Below are 17,601 nucleotides of genomic sequence, written 5' to 3' on the forward strand. Positions count from 1 at the left end.
GCAATGTCTAGTTTGGAAGTGAAATGTTAGGTTCAGGGAGAATCCAGTGTATGCAGGAGGAAGTTATGAATGGGACTGGAATGAAGAGCAAAAAAGCCCCTCCATTTAAGCAGATAGAGGTGCCGTGGTACACAGAGTGGCCACTTCCAGGCTGTTACTATTTTCAGGTGGACTTCAATCACATAAACACAATCCAGGTTGTACAGGTTGATTTAGCACTCCAGGTTGATTTAGTACTCTTGTTCAACAAGCCTACTTCTCCCTGCCCCTGCTCCCTGGTCTTTTTGCCATAAGGAAACTGATGGGGAAAGTATGGGATGACAGTTACTTGACATAATGTCATATAACCTCCACAAGACCAAACCAGAATGAATGCTGAAGAAATAGATAGCGTTGTCTATCCTCCCTGCAAACATCGTGCAAACAAAATCAGCACGACTGCTCAATAAACCGGTCAACTTGAAGCGACCAGTGAAAGAAAACAGTGTTAAGGAGCAGAAAAGAAAGCATAAAGATTTAGAGGAGCATTTCAGGAACAAATCCTAGCTTGTCCTGGGATGCCTCTTATATGTTTCATTTCCCCAGCTCCACAGCCTGCCACAAATAAAACTGAATGAAATGGACAGAGGCCATCTTTCTTTCTTTTTTTAGGGATCACAAATCCAAACATTACCATAAATGCCGAAAGCATCTCCAGCTCTGTTACGTTGTAAAGGGGTGTGTGAGATGAGGAGGAGAGGAGGATGGCACAAGCAGAAAGAAATGTATGAAATTAGAGGAGAAAAGACAATCACACCAAAGAAATCCACAAAATGATAATTGAGGGGAGTAAGTTAATATCAACATGAAAACAGAGACTGTTATGGTGAGAACTGAAGAGATTGGCTCATTGCTAATTTAACAGGATTATAAATAAATGCAATCTGGTGCCTTTTTTGGTAGCTGCATTGACTGAACGACTCAGATTATTAGAATAATGATAGCATGAGTGTTGTGTATACAGACAGTAATGACGGTATCTTTGAATGGAGAAATACAGCTATGGTTTTGTTTAAACAGCCTACAGACTACATTTTCTCCCCCTCTCCTTGAGTCCACTGTTAAGTACTAAGAGCATGTGTTGTGGATGTTGGGTAGTGTTTTCCCTTTGGCCTTTTAGTCAATAATAAACAGCATAAGAGCCAATTGCAAGCTCATGTGTAGCAATGAAGCTGTTGTGTGTAGTGTAATAATTTTAGACCAGGGGATTTCAATGTATAGCTGGCCTCTCTAAGTGTAGAGGGAACAGATGTTCAACCCCTCAAGAAAACAATAAAGATCAAAATGAAGGCAACAGTTTGGCTAGTACAACTAATTCTTGTTTTATGGCCAGGAAAAGGCAGATCAAAGAAGAAAGCAGAGAGCATGGATAAAACTGTAATGACACATGAAGTGTGTATTATCAGTGCTGCCACCCACATTGCAGTCAAAATACTTTCCTCTGCTCTCCCACTTCAGATCACTTGTGCATCCCAAACTTCGCTAGCAAGCTTATTGGCTCTCCATGTTGGATGGTTACTGTTACAAAGTCATACTGTACTACAGAGCTTTCCAAACCTTTCACGTTGGTGACATACTTTTTAGACATGCATCATTTTGTGACACAGTTATTCAGTTTTACTAGCAAAACAGTGGTTAAACTAACCCCTTTCCTGCCACGGGAGGAGCACAGGGAGCGTTCACGCGACACACTGCAGCCGACACACTAACGTGTCGCAACCCACAGTTTGGAAAGCTCTGCTGTACTACATGTCCTTGTCCAGGCACGAGCCCCCTTACTCTTTTTCTATGTTGTTGTTTGTCTTGCTACACTGCTGTAATTATTGAGAGGTATAAAAGATTAACAAATCTCCTTAAAATACATAAATTGAAACTGTGTGTGAACACAGTTAACATATCCAAGACAAGGAGTGGTATCTGGGACCAGATTTTGTCCCCTTCCCCCAAGAGAAATGACATCCTGGAAGCACCAGGAGACTATTGCTTACACTAGCAGGGCAGTGGGTCAAATCTTGCCTAGGAAGACTCTTGCTCTGTCTACAATTTCAAGAACCATGCTTTTCTACTGTAATACAAAGTCTAGCTTAAGAGGTATTCAAGAGTTGCAAAGCTGCAACACACATTGTCCACAGCCACACTAAGGATATGATCAACAAGCGTCCACAGTGAACTGTGGAGGATGCTCTCCTAACTGAGCAAGTGAGAGGATCTTCTGCTCTCTTTCCCATAGAACATTTTTCTCCTTCCCTTCCCTTAAAAAGCCCTCTGCTTGAGGGTCTTGCTCAAAGAGCTTGTCATCACTGACTTCAGAGCTCAATGGGTGTGGAATGCTGCTCTCCAGGGACCCTAAGTGCTAACCCTGCAGTTTGCCTTACAGTTTACATACAGATTCTTAACCTGCTGCTTTCAGTATTGTGGGGAAAGGAATGCCAAGCCCTGAGCACTTGTGTTTGGAATCAGGGAAAGGAATGTAAGCTTGATTCCTTGAAGTGAGCCTCTTGGGGGTGGCACTGGAATCGTTATGGATGCTTGGAAAGCAACACAAAAGTGTTAATTTCCAAGCAAGAATGGGCCCCAAATGAGGGGGTGTCTCTGTGTGTTTGTGTTGAGGAGGGTCATGCCTCAAGAGAAGAAATTTAAAGCTTGACACATAATGTCATGCTTGGGATGAGAGCATAAATCTTGCTGCAGAATGGCTGTACTGAGCTATGGGCAGGTGCTGAGCTTACTGCCACCACCATGATGAAGCACTGCAACCCATAGCCCCCTCCCCAATCCGCTTGTATTGCAGGCCTTCATATAATCTTATCCATATGTATTATGTTCAAATATGTCTTACAATATGGAGCTCAGCTCTTGAAATGCTGCCAATACACCTTTGTTCTCTTTATCTGCTGTGTCCCACTCCCATCCCACTTCAGTCCTGGTACTCACTATATGTCTCAAGATATACCTTATGGAGAGGATGTCAATCTATATTATGTGCACAAATGTTTTCCAGTAGCTAGGACAAGACCTTGCTGTGCTAAATTTCATCTGTGGCTCTGAGCAGTGTTAGAAACAGAGATATGAAAGCTAGGAACTAAATGGTACCTTAAACCAGTGTTTTTCAACCACTGTTCCGTGGCACACTAGTGTGCCGCGAGATGTTGCCTGGTGTGCCGTGGGAAAAATTGAAAAATTCGAAAGATTTAAAAATAAAGTATTTTATAATTTTTCATATTTCTGTTTACTTACTATTTCATAATAAAGTAATTATAAAATACTTTCTTTGTGTTTATTTGATTCTTATTCAAGAGAATTACTTTATATATAGTCAATATAGGCACAGAGTTAATTTTTTTAACATTTTCTAATGGTGGTGTGCCGCGTGATTTTTTTTCATGAAACAAGTGTGCCTTTGCCCAAAAAAGATTGAAAAACACTGCCTTAAACCTAGGTTATGGGCACAACAGAATGTCCAGGCATGATTTTTATATAACAATACAAAGTTGAAAATGAATGAATATTCTGAAGATGGTCTCTTTCCCAGTCTTCAGAGAGTAGCTGGAAGTGGAGAGGCAGGAAAAGGTCCTCCTTTCCTTCCACTCTGCAGTTTTAATCTGAAATCTTAGGTGCACTACTGTGCCCAGAGCTGAGAAACTGCTCATACTAATGAAATTCCCTGTCACAAAATGCATCTAGAACAATGGGAGTTTTGAACACTGGCTCTGAGGTTTAAGCTGTTTTCATAAATGATGCACCAGTTTTTTTGCCTCCCTTTCCTGCATCTGCAGTTCAGATGTAAAAAACTGGATAGGTGGATGGATATATATTGGCTAAATGTCCATCTGAATTGAAAGTGTCTTTCATTCACTTTCTATCCATCAGGCTTTCTGTTCCAGTACACAGTACAGAAAGGAATCTGCATGGGCCATTTCTTTAAATAATGTTCCCCGTGCTGTTTATGATTTAAACTAATAGCAAAGGAAATTGTGCTAAGAAGAACTGCTCTTATATCTTGGCTTATTCTTTCAATCTAATTGGTGTAAATACTCAGTTCAAGTTTGTTTTCTACAGCTAATGAATAAAACAGGACAAATGTGATAATATGCAGCCCTGCCTTTAAGACCAGGGCATCTGGCTTTAAACAAGACTCAGATTCTGTTAAATCAATTAAGCTTTGACTCTCCTAGACTTTGGAGAAAGGGCACCTGCACAAATAGAGTACAAACAGCTCTTCATAATGGAAAAATACAAACACCAAAGAACACCAGGAAAGCAGAGCTTGGGGGAAGCAGCAGACAAGACGGCTTTGGGAGCAATAGGAGAATGTTGCTAGGGACGCCACTGTAGAGAACACTGCGCTGCAGGACTGAAATGAAGCCAAGATATTTTTCCATTACCTTGGCCCAAAGTCATGATTAACCCTATGACTTCCCTGTCTAAAACAATCTCTTTCAGTACAGTTGAGAGATTTTGATACTTCAGGATAGGCACTTTTGCATCCCAGCTAAACCACAAATGTGGAAAATTATACTCATAAGAAGGCATACTGTTTCATGTGTTTTTCAGCAACCACAATTTTCTGCAGAAAGGTTGTGGGGTTTTTTTGTACCAGAAGCACAACCTAGAGGGAATAAATCCACACTCTGCCCCCAATGTGTACACTAGAGTACACATTGGTGGGGGGGGGGGGGGACGACGACTGCCTGAACAAGTGATTGTCTGTACATGATACAAGGACAAAATGAATTAAGACAAGTCTGGCTGTTGAATCATCACATATCATAACGCCTAGCAACAAACAAACAGAAGGAGGGACTTTTCGTATCAGGTCTTCTACTGGAGGCTTATTGTATGCTTCTTACTGCAAATACTTTTCTGAAGAAGCTAAAACAACTCATGAATTCTGGAAGGAATGGTAAAATGTTCCATTCTGTTCCAGTCATAACACTTTCTGAAGTAATGTCAACTGCTGTCAAAATAATGTATATAAACAGTTTGAAACAAAAAAAGATGGAAAACAAGAACTATTCTAAAATAATATGTTTTGGTTGACTGCAAATAAACTGTCACATAACTTCCTTGCTTTCTTTCCACTGCCAGAGGGAAAAAGTTTTTATATTCCTTGGAGTTTGTTTTGCCTATTAAATAATAAATGTTGCTACTGCATGTTTTATTATTATTATTTACATCATTTCTATACAGTGGTACCCCTGGTCGCGAACGGGATCCATTCCGGAGGCCCGTTCACAACATGAGCAGAAGGCAACCTGCAGCAGCGCGTTTGCACACACGCGGGTTGCGATTCGCCGCTTCTGCGGATGCGTGCGACGTCATTTTGCGCGCCTGCGCTAGCGGCGAAACCCAGAAGTAACCCTTTCTGGTACTTCCGGGTTGCCGCTCGATGCAACGTGAAAAAACGTATCATGAAGCAAATGTAACATGAGGTATGACTGTACTGCACAATGTATTACAAATATCTAAGTGGTGTACAGAAAACTGAAGTGACAACTTAAACAAGTTGTGGTCAGTGTGGGAAAGCAAAATGTAGATGGACCTTTCATTCGATTGAGCAGGGTTCCTCCTTATGTTCTAAAATCTCTTTTGCTAAAGCAAATGGAAGGAAATCTGTGGTGATAACCTTTTACTAGGACAAATAGAAAGGCATCGGTTTTGATAACCTTGCTACAACTTTTGGAAGGTACAAATCTCAGCAAACAGGAAAAGAGGCTGCTTTTGTTTTGCTTTTTTGCAATTTAGCCTTGAATGAATTTAATAGCAATTTAGCCTTGACTTCTTGCTCAGACAATCAGCATTTGTAGCTTTTTCTAATTTCCCCCAAGCACGCACAAGACGGATCAAATTTCCTACTAGGTTTAATTTAAAACTTGCCAGAACAGGTTTTATGACCCTAAGTACTGAACAAGCATTTTTTTAAAAAGAAAGAAAAGGTGATCAGTGCAAGCCCCCATGGTGGGCCAACAACCAAGCATATATGCTTGCCCTTGTAGCTAAAGCACCTCTGTCACAGGTAAACAGCACCCAGACATTGCAGGTGTGTGTGTGTAGGGCTGTTGATGTGAGAAAGGAAGCATAATATGTGGTGAACAAAGAATAGCCTTCAAACTGAATTAGGTTATCAGGTCTCCTGAGGTTCAGAGTACAGAACTTGAGTCCTCAAGGGTAGTCCTTGTGGAAAATGGAGCACTGCTTGGGGAAGAAAGCTCATGCCATTCTTAATGTGGTATAGGCAATTGACAGGGATGCGGGTGGCGCTGTGGTCTAAACCACCGAGCCTCTTGGGCTTGCTGATTGGAAGGTCGGCGGTTTGAATCCCTGGGATGGGGTGAGCTCCTGTTGCTCTGACCCAGCTCCTGCCAACCTAGCAGTTTGAAAGCATGCCAGTGCAAGTAGATAAATAGGTACTACTGCAGTGGGAAGGTAAATGGCGTTTCCGTGCACTGTGGCACTCGTCACGGTCTTCCATGCACCAGACGTGGTTTAGTCATGCTGGCCACATGACCCGGAAAACTGTCTGCGGGCAAACACCGGCTCCCTCGGCCTGAAAGCAAGATGAGCGCCGCAACCCCATAGTCGCCTTTGACTGGACTTAACCATCCAGGGGTCCTTTACCTTTTACCTTATAGGCAATTGAGTTAGCACTATGAAGGCCTGGGTTCAAATGTCCACTCATCCAGGAAGCTCACTGGATGACCTTGGTCCATTCCCTCCCTCTTAGCTTAACCTCTTAGCCACAATCTGGTTGTGGGGATAAAATGCAGGGAGTAAGAGAGCAATGTAGCTCTTTGGAAGAACATGATATAACTAGATTAAATTTCATTTAAAAAGGTTGAAAAAAGCAGAATCACTACCTTCTTTCCTGCTTCCAAAGATCATTTGCTATGCTACGTGCATGTTCACCTCTCAGTCAGTCTATCCCACAATGAGAGGAATAGAGAACGCTAGGGCTGGAACAAACTGTGGAGATATAAAAAGATGGTTTATATTTGGCTATGTGGAATTTCCAGGCTCACAGGTAGTCTACCTCAGGAAACCAATTACTGGTAGGAGAGACTGGGGAGGTGGGAAGGGCAGGGAGACAGCTGTTGATTCCATGTCTTGCTTGGGGGCTGCTAAACCAGACGGGCCTTTGTGTTAACTTTAAAAGTGCATAAGACACAATACTGCAGGGTGGGGATGTCATAATATATGTTTCTGCTTCCTTAACCCAATATTTAACTCTCATCATCCAAAGTCTCTGAAGCAAGGACTTTTTAACAAAGCAAGCATTTTAAGTCAATATCCTTCCCAGAGTTCCCTTCTACATTGGAATTGTTTTGAATATATATTTTTATTACTTGTTTGCCACTCTGGACTCCTTTGGAAGGGCAGGATATCAATGTAATAAATAAATGCATCCTGTTTCTGCCTACTCAGAAGTAAACCCCGACTTTAAAGGGACTTGCTCCCACATAAGTGTAGCCAAGGGAGGGGGACGAGGGCAATTCCCCCCCCCATCAGTAAAATCAATGCAAACCAATACAAATCTTAGGTTCTACCCCCCCTAACAAAAAACCCCAGGAAAATGCTAGCTATGCCCATGTACTCCCAAGGAAAATGTACAGCCTAAAACCCCAAAATTTTGGGTTAGACCTTGAGACCTCAGTAAGGACCTTCCCCCCCTCCCAACTTTTAAACATCTGCTGAAGACTTTTCAATTCCATCAGGCTTGTGCAGGCAGTTAAAAATACGTCCTTTCACAATAGTTAGCTGATTCTTAAACATTTCGTGTGGTTTTTAATTGTATGCTTCTGTGTATCACTGGTGTCTGATGTTTTACATGGGGCAAAGAAAGGCAAACCTTTACACATAGCAAAATTACTGGTTTCCTCTGGATTTTCCTTCTAGATAAAAGAAACGTGTTGATTCGCGCACTCTATCTTGTTGATAACATTATAACACTTTCAATGCAATAGCAGACAGGATTCCTTCTTCACTTTTTTAAATGCTACAAAAAACATTCCTGCCCCCCCCCCCGAAGGGGGGGGCGGGGAAATGAGCTCCTTCCTTCGGTTTGCAAGCTAAGCTTCTTTCATAAAATCGTGAAATTTCACCTCAGATTTAACAAATAACAAGAGTCTTTTGTTTACACTTGCCCCCCCCCCCGCCTTTCAAACGAGGGGGAGAATCCCCTCAAGAAAAAAGGCGGGAAAATTATACTCCCCGTCACAATAATACACTCTCCTTTTAAACCTGGGACCCCGCCCACCACAGAATCACGTGACCTACTAACAGTCGGGCAGCGTCCGTCCTCCCTCCTACTATTATCCTCCCACTGTATTGGGGCGGGGCTTCCCCCTCTCAACGGCCTCGGCAAAGCCACGCCCCCTCGGCACTCTCCGTCAACCGCCCAGTGGCGTTTTTCAAAACTGCCCAATCGTGGCACGGAGGCGAAAAACAACAACGACGACGAGCAAATCACGCGCTGGACGGTTAAACGTCCGTCGGGTTCCCCTGGGTTGATTGGCTGCGGAGCGTTGGCCCCGCCTACCAAAATGGCGGCGCCCATCAGCGCGAAGGTAAGAGCTTCGGATGCAGCGGCGAGTGGGAGCGATTGATAGACTTAACGGGAACGATCTCCCCACCTTCCTTATTCCGCTGCTTGCAAGTAAGAGAGGGGGACGCAAGAAGGTGGCAACGGTTGTCAAGGCGAGAAGTGGGTGCTGTCCTCTCCCCTTGGGGAAGGGGGCTACGGAGGGAGACCCACCCGGTCTGGGCTCCAGTTCCCTAAGCTGACTTCGGAGACCACCTTCAAGGAGCCCCCTGAGGGGGAGGGGATTTCACTGGAGCCTTTCGTCCCCTCCCCCCTACCCTGCATGCGTCCCTAGTACACTGGCGGGCATGTCCTAACTTGTCTCCCCCGTCTACTGCTTTTTCGCCACAGCGGACTGATAAGAATCTCACCTTTCGTCTGATGGGGGTCTCCCGTATTTTCCCCACGCAAACAAAAACACACTCGCTTCTACCCCTTTTGCTGTCAGCATAGTCCTTAAATAAAAAGCTCAGGAGGAAGAAAGAAGCTCTCATTTGTAGCATATAGGGGCATTTGCTTAGATCTCAATAACTCTCAGTGAAGTGAGAGTATTTTTTTTTCTTGTCAAGTGACTGATTTAGGAGCCAGACGTGCTCCCTTCGGAAAATGGAACTGTTGCTACCTGGTCTGAAATAAATACTTTGTATATTCAAATTGGAGAGAGATGTAACTAAAAGCAACTCCTCTTCCAAACTGGGCATTCCTACAAATTTTAAAAGAAGGGATTAAGCCTCAAGGACAAGGGAGCATCGATGCTTGTCTTCAGTGCACTTTCCATCTTGATGCCGAAACAGTCCCTTATTTCATAAAACTCTGAAATAACATAAAAATCCATTCCTAGCATACTGGGACCTCTCCTTTTAGTGTTTTGGGAAGTGGTGCAGTGGCAATCAAACTCTTGTCAGTCCAATTATTCCTATTTTTGCCCACTCTCCATGTGGAGCTCCGCTATGGATCTAGTGTTTCTGGTTATCAATGGTGTGGGAATGATTTTGGACCTCTTGGTTCTCTTGCTGGATGTCAACTTCTTCCTCTTTTCCACACTAGTGTCCTTCCTCGTCTGGCTCATTGCATTTGTTTGTAGCCTGCCCAATACCTTGGTTGCTTGTGTGATCCACTGCTGGAATGGGATTACGTTATCCTCGCTATGCATAGCCGAGGCATTGTATTACTTGACTCTGGGCTCTGTGCACACCATCGTCAACATGCTGCGGGGCTTCTTCTCCAGCATGGAGAGCTTGAAAGTAGTGGGCCACCTGTTCACCCACCTGACGCTTAAAAGCAAAGAAATTATGCATCGTGGTTTCTGGAACCTGGTTGGCTCCGGCCAGTCACTTCTCAGGCAAGTGTGTGAAGTGTGTGCCATCGTCATGAGCCTTGTGGCTTACTTCGTCAACAGCATCATCAACATCTGCCTCATTGGAACCCAGAACCTTTTCTCTCTGGGACTGGCCCTGTGGGAAACTGTTGTTGGCCCCTTTCTAAGGGTCACCGATATTTTTGCAGCTTTTGTTGCACGGCTGTCCAGCAGTGCCATCGCTATGGCCATCCTCCTGTGGACTCCCTGCCAGTTGGCGTTTGATCTGCTGGCCTCTGTGAGCAAGCTGCTGCTTAATGTTTTCTTCCTCAACCTCTATGGTTTGATGTTGCTGTCTGTGATTCTTGCCACCAGCATCTTAATCCTCAACCCTCAGTTGACGTGGACACTGGCAAGCCAAATGTCTGGCTATTTGAACACCATGCCTTCTTACCAGCGCCTGCTCAGAGACATGCGCCGCCTGTATCAGATTGTACTCTTGTCATTGGAGATGGTCTTGAGCTCACAAGCTTGGCGCAGGTTAGCTGACTGGAGCCTCCAGATGGCTAGCTGGAACAGAGGTGGCAGGGGAGGAAATCACCATGTGGAACAAGAGCAACAGCTTTTGATTGAGGGCAACCAAGAAAGGCCAGGAGGACCTGCTGTAGTTCAGGGACCAGCTCCTCCTGGAGCAACTCCTCCAAGAAGACAAGGACCACCTGTGACCAATCAGCAGGCTGTACCCCGTGCCCGCCAAACATGGCAGGCAGCAGCTCGAGGTAGCAGGAACCAGCACAGAACAGAAGATGATCTGGAATCAACTACACAACGGAGTCTGCAGTCAGGGCAGCACTTGCAGCCTCCTGGTGAAGGACCAAGCACATCACATGCCAAACCTGCAACAAAAGAGCAGCTTAATGCTCTGGAGGATGACGATGACCCATGGCTTCTTCTCAAAGAACAAGAAGAGCGGAAGAAATGTGTCATCTGCCAGGACCAAACAAAGACAGTTTTGCTACTTCCCTGCCGGCATCTTTGCCTCTGCCAGCAGTGCACTGAAATCCTGCTGCAGCAGGCCATATACCAGCGCAACTGCCCACTCTGCCGGCAGATGATCCTGCAGACTCTCAATGTCTACCTGTGACCTATGTGGAGGGGATAGATTTTTCCACATTCCTTCAAGCTTTCCATGTGCATTGGCCAAAGCATGTGGGGCTGCTGGCATTTTGTGCCTGCTGCTTTCTATGGCAGCTGGTTGACAGCAGCTTTATGCTGATCGTTGATATTGGCAATGGCTACCCTTTTTATTTCCAAAGAACTATTGCAGTCAGTGCAACTTGGAAAATACTGTGGATGGTTTCTGTGCACCTCTGTTTTCATTTTTCTTGTTGCTGCCACTAGCCAATCACAGTAATCATCTAGAACTTTGCTGTTGCTAAAGATGTTGAGCCATCATGTTGAGTATACAAAAGTGTCGCTTAAAAACAACAACTGGTAAAATGTCAGCCAGAAGCTGACAAGTAATTAAGGTAGATTTCTGGTAAGGAGCTACCTGTTGCAAAGAGAGCAGGTGCTGAAATTGTAGATTTTTTGGCTTTCCTATAACTTAGCATGTAAACAACAACAACAATCCTTAGCAGGCTTATTTGGTAAACACTTGGGAAAAATATGTTAATCCTTCATTCTTTTACTGGGGGTATGAAACAATATTCTCACCCCGGCATTTCTTTCTAGAGCAGGGGAATGTACCTGGACTACAGCTCCTGTAATCCCTGACCATCAGCCATGCTGACTAGGCTGATGGGAGTTGGAGTCCAATAATGTCTGGAGAGCCATAAGTTTCCCATGTATGTTCTAATAGTGAGACTTCAGCAACCTGAAACTGACCAGTAGGCCAGTTTCATGGTTCTCTTCAGAATATTGTCTAGTTACCTTAACATGTATTTGTGCATTCTGTAGTAGGAAAGTTCATACTTCCAAGCATCGGTGTGTAGATTTCTGACAGGTGCTATACATAGAAAGCCTCACTAATTTAGCTTGCACTTTTAAAAACCATGCACCACAGAATTCCTACTTTCAAGAAGTACTTCCCAATACCCAGTGAGCATCTTTTTGATGTGTAATTTTGAAAGAGCTGTGGCAGCACTGTCATTTCCCACCCCCCTCCAGGTTTTCTGTGCTCATTTGTTTCAAGACTTCATATAAAAAGCAAGTTGGACACCAAATGTGCAGCTGTGGAGCACAGAGACACCACACACAGTAGTTCACTAGCAAGCTGAAGTCAGGATCCTCTTGTCTCTGCTGGCATGTAACTTCCACAGGCCACCTATGCAAAACTATTACATTCCAGCTTTATTGCACAACTGTTTGATTGATATATATTTTCCCTCTTTGGGGTCCAGCTGGGGAAAGCTGATGTAACCAAATATAGTCGTAACAAGTGGCAAGCCTCTTATCAACAGTGCTGGAGACTGCATGGTTTGACTCCAGGCCCTGTTAAGTCTCTGGTGTGGACTGATAATAAGATAAAGTTTTTTATGACTACTTGTCTGGGTAAGATTTGAACAGGGTGGTGACCTCAGGAAGAAAGTCTGGCTCTGGATCTGATCGCTTAAGTCCAGAAGACGAAACCAGTCTCCCAGGTGCAAGTAACATTCGTTCTAGAAGGAAAATTACGAAAGTAGGAAGGGACATAGGCTAGAGTGGTTTGTTTTGACAGTTGCACTTGGCATAAGAGTAACCTCTGGGCTCCCTTTCCCCCCAGACCTAGTCAGAAAGCATCCATAGCTCTGCTTCTTGGAAATTGGGCACGAGAGCAAATCCAAAAGCATAGAAAACTCAGTGAATAGCTGCTGCTAATCTTCATCTCTCCTGTGTCTAAAATGTGGAGATGAGAAAGACAGATAGTGGTTTACCCACCTCACCTGCCACCCTGACCAGAGCCACCTGGTTTCCTGAATGTTTAAACTGGGGAAAAGAAAGCTGAGAAGTAGAGGTATGAAACACTGGCAAGTTTTATATTCGTGGTGGTCTTTTGAGCTTTCTAAATTATTGAAAGCTGTTCCTAGTCATAAATGGAGTGCTGCACCTGGGCCGGAGAGGTTTTTGCAGCCTTGTTGAAGCTGTGGCATAACATGGCTTGATCCTGACTGTATAAAAGCACCGGATATCAGCGTCCTTCACAGAATCGTTTTAATAGCATTAGAATGTGGCTGGCACCCTGGTCCTAAGTGTTTGCTTTGAAGTATGCCCTGTTGATTTTAATAGCGCTTACTTCCCGGTGAATATCTCTTTGTAACAGATGAGGTCCACAGCTGAAAGGTCAGGGTGTCATGAATTCCACCATCGTGACCTTACGCAGCACCCTTTGCAGCAGACTTGAGCAACGCATCCAGGAGACCTTGCCTTTTGTAACACTGCTCAATGCCCTCTGGGAAGGTTGTTCAACCCTCACCCCCAAATGCTTCAGGGGCTAAACTTCACTTTGCAAAATGAGAATGAAGACTGGAATCTCAAAGCAGATTTTCCCGTCCTGAAAACTAGAGTGTCTACCTTGTTGGAACACATTGTCTGCTAAGTCAGATGCTAAGATTTGATGACACTTGGTTTGAATGTTGCGGCGGTACGCAGTGTGGGGGTTGCAAAATCAGAATTTTTCAGTTGCATTTTAAAAACGGGACTGTTTAAAACCCTCCCAAAGTGTGGAGTTTTGTTTTTTTAAAAAATTGGAAAGTCTTCTGCATTATGTTTTTAATTTTCTTTTAATTCGAACCTTGCAGTTAAATCTGCACAGTGCAGCTGAATCCTAACAGAGTATTTGCCAAGTCCCTTGGTTTTGAGGGAGAGCTGCGGCACCCCTCTGAATGATATGATGTACTATTGTGTGGAGCCAAAGGTTTGGTAAGCTGAAAAATGGATTTGAGCAAATGCTAAACTGAGTGCCTTAATGATGGCAGGTCAGAAAGGAAGACAGTGCTGAAGGCAAGCTAGCTATAAAGCTAACAAACTCAAGTGAGCTTGTGATTGTGTGTGTGTGTGTGTGTGTGTGTGTGTGTGTATGGGATCAAAGAGAGTTTATATAATCAGTTGGATCTAGACAGTCAACATGTGTTACAAGGTAGTAGGGCAGACTGCAACTTCTGGCTGCAGATGGGTGATTCTATTTTTGTAATCCTTCTCTACATAACAAAACTTTCTACAAGTTAAAAACAAAGTAGCACATCAGAGAGGGGTTCTTGGTCATCCTGCTCCTTATTATTTACAAGTAGAAAGCTAACAAATTATTATTATTATTATTTATTTATTTGGAGGGGAGCATCCAGTAATGTGAACCTGCTTACCTGCAGTCTGAATCAGTACAGGCTCCTCTGCTCTATAGTTCTGCTAGCATAGACCAGAGTTTACATGCACTGATTTGTACTGAGCAACTAAAGAAATGTGCATGTTGGAGAGCAACCTAATTTAGAATAATATGTGGTTCTCTCTAACCATCCCACCCCACCCCCCAAAAATCTGTATCTGAGGAGTTTTATTCCAGTCTTTCTAAGCAGTTAGATGTTTAGAACTGCACATTTTGCAATTATTTTTTTTTTGGGGGGGGTGGATGGATGGAGAATCGAACAGGAGCAGAAAAGAGTGGTGTTGCAGCAAAGGCCTGCCTACAGTCCCGTGGAGCTAGCTGCTCACTCCTGATCTGTGCCTTGTTCAAACTGCTGCCCACTCTCACAAACCTTCTGAGTGTTATTTTATAAGAAGATGAAGATGACGTGCAATTGCCTTTTATCCAGTACCTGCTCCGTTGTCTCCTCTTGCAGTTGCTCTTCTTGCTGCCTCTGGAGGGGCCATTTGGTTTGCTTATGTGGTAATGGCAAAGTCTATTCTTTGCACTATGTAAAATGATTGTTTGCAAATTAAAAGGAACCCTTTTCACAAAATTAGCTCTTCCCACTGTTCTTTATAAACGATTTTATTAAAAAAGGAAGGCACTCAAGGCCTCTCCTTTTTGTTTATTCCATTTACATTTTCTGGGCTGACGTGTCACCGAAAGAACCTAGTGGCTCTGGTGGAACTGAAGAAACTGGATACAAATCCCACACAGAGCCACTGAGTGGTCTTAGGTAAGTTATTATCTCAGCTTCAGTTCCCCAGCTACATGATACAGCTGAAATGAAACCTTCGTTGCCTTCCACAGGCAATGCAACCACACTTTTATCTCCCCCAACTTTGAGGACGAGTAATTTAAAACATATCACTTGGGTAGCATTTTCTACATAATATACCAGCTTGTGTGTGAAAGTCTAAATGAATGAGGTCTCCCGAAGATGTCCAGAACTCATTGAGGGCAAGTCTTATCTTGGATAACGTTCTGCAGTCGGTATTTTCCACCTCTAGATTTAATCCTTCAGTCCGATGAGGTTGGCTCCTTATCTGCATTCTGACTTGGGGCTGCTGTGAGTTAAATTCTAGCAACCACTTCTGCAAAGGAAAGTCCCTTTTGAGGCACAGCTGGAATCTTGCCAGGCCAGATCGTTGTGGTCTCCCTGGCAGCCACTATGATTCCCTTCACGAAGTTCAGCCAAGAAAGCGAAACCTAAATCGAGTGACTCTCTCACCCTGGAATCCTCCACTGTAGGATGAGAGAGCTAGCTGGATGGGTTTCCAGAGCAAGCTGGGAAAATGCTGATTAAGAATTTAAAGAATGCACCTGGGGCGATGATAGTGGTGTTAACATATATTATGAATGAGTTGTTTTTCTGTTAATAACAGTAAAAGCAATTTGCAATCGATAATAACAATGAATACTTAAAAGAGTGTACAAAGTGCTTTGCAGATGTGGTGGGATGATGCAACAACCCTGTAACTCAGGTTGGTATCATTGTTCCAAAATTTCAGAGGATGGGGTGAGGGAATGGGCTGAGGCTGAAAGACAAGTGGCATACTTTTATAGCTCAGGGGCAAGTTAACTCATTTACCGTATTTTTCGCTGTATAGGACGCACCCGACCATAGGACGCATCTTGTTTTAGAGGGGGAGAACAGGGAAAAAAATTCCCCTCTGCTCAGCGCCCCTTCAGCAAAGCGGCAGGAGAAACAGAGCCCCTTCCATTTCTCCTCCCGCTTCGCTGAAGGGGCGCTGCGCAGAGAGGGAAAACTGTGCAGTGCCTCTCCAGCGAAGCGAAGCCTGGAGAGCAAGAGGGATTGGTGTGCACCGACCCCTCTCACTCTCCAGGCTGCAGTGAAGACAACCCGAAGCCTCCGGAGCGCAGCGGGAACTCCTGCTGTGCTCCGAAGGCTTGGGGATAGCTCTGGAGGCTTCAGCGAAAGCAATGCGAAGCCTCCGGAGCGCGGCGGGAGCGCTCCCTCTGCGCTTCGGAGGCTTTGCGTTGCTATCGCTGAAGCCAAGGAGCCTGCATTGGCTCCATAAGATGCACACACATTTTCCCTTAATTTTTGAAGGGGAAAAAGTGTCCTATAGAGCGAAAAATACGTTATTCTGTTTACTGAATTTCTACCCACTTTTCCTCCCAAAGAGCCTGGGGTGGTGGATATTACACACAGAGACATGTAAGGAGGCCTCAGCTTTTCATAACTGAAAAGGCGCCACAGCTGGCTGTGATTTTGTCTTTTCATGCAGAGGATGTAAATAATGCTTTTCCTGCTGGCTATTTTTCTCCCGTGTTACATGATTCCAGGTGAGCATTTACAAGAGAAAACGTTCACCTAGATCAGATCTAAGGGTTTAGCAGCTTGGGAGGGAAGAAATGGCTGTCGGGGAGACAAGCAAGTGGAATGGATGTACTTCAGTGTCAAGAGTATCAGCTTCAGGTTCAATCTCTGGCATCTGGTGTGGCTGGGAAAGACTCCTGACCCTGGAGAGCTGCTGCCGGTCAGTGTAGACAATACTGAGCCGGGGGAACCAATGCTTAACTCTGTATATGACGCCTTCCTTTGTTCCTATGAAGGGACGTGGGTGGCGCTGTGGGTTAAACCACAGAGCCTAGGACTTGCTGATTAGAAGGTCGGCGGTTTGAATCCCTGCCACGGAGTGAGCTCCCGTTCCTCGGTCCCTGCTCCTGCCAACCTAGCAGTTCAAAAGCACTTCAAAGTGCAAGTAGATAAATAGGTACCGCTCTGGCAGGAAACTAAATGGCGTTTCCATGTGCTGCTCTGGTTCACCAGAAGCGGCTTAGTCATGCTGGCCACATGACCTGGAAAAACTGCGGACAAATATCGGCTCCCTCGGCCAGTAAAGCGAGATGAGCGCCGCAACCCCAGAGTCGGTCACGACTGGACCTAATGGTCAGGGGTCCCTTTACCTTTATGTTCCTATGATAAAGTACTCCCTTCTCAGCCTTACCCAACGCGGTGCCCTCCAGATGTTGTTGGACTCAAACTCCCATCAGCCCTAGTCAGTGACCAGGGAGGATGGGAATTGTAGTCCAAAACATCTAGAAGGCTTGAGGGAAGACCGGCTTAAACCAATATAAAAGCGACAATAAAAACAATATACTCATCAGCAGGGCAAAAAAATGGGACTAACTGCCTCTTGGGAAATGGTTTCTGAAATAGAGTGAAAACAGCCACCACCTGCTTTTGGATCTCCAGTAATGAAGGATCTAGATGGGCATCTGTGAATGAATAATTCCAAGGGGTGAATGGCACTGTGGCGATAGCACAAAAGACTGGAT

At 44.5% G+C, this 17,601-nt stretch overlaps 1 protein-coding gene across 1 annotated transcript; it reads left to right on the forward strand.

The window, feature by feature from the left end:
* The first annotated feature begins 8,551 nt into the window (after positions 1–8,551).
* Positions 8,552–14,848, forward strand: RNF26 (ring finger protein 26). Its single transcript, XM_028707777.2, has one exon. The coding sequence runs from the start codon at positions 9,553–9,555 to the stop codon at positions 11,056–11,058; it is 1,506 nt and encodes a 501-aa protein (XP_028563610.2). The 5' UTR covers positions 8,552–9,552; the 3' UTR covers positions 11,059–14,848.
* Positions 14,849–17,601: the final 2,753 nt, after the last annotated feature.

The sequence above is a fragment of the Podarcis muralis genome, chromosome 15 (assembly GCF_964188315.1).
Source record: "Podarcis muralis chromosome 15, rPodMur119.hap1.1, whole genome shotgun sequence".
NCBI classification, from domain to species: Eukaryota; Metazoa; Chordata; class Lepidosauria; order Squamata; family Lacertidae; genus Podarcis; species Podarcis muralis.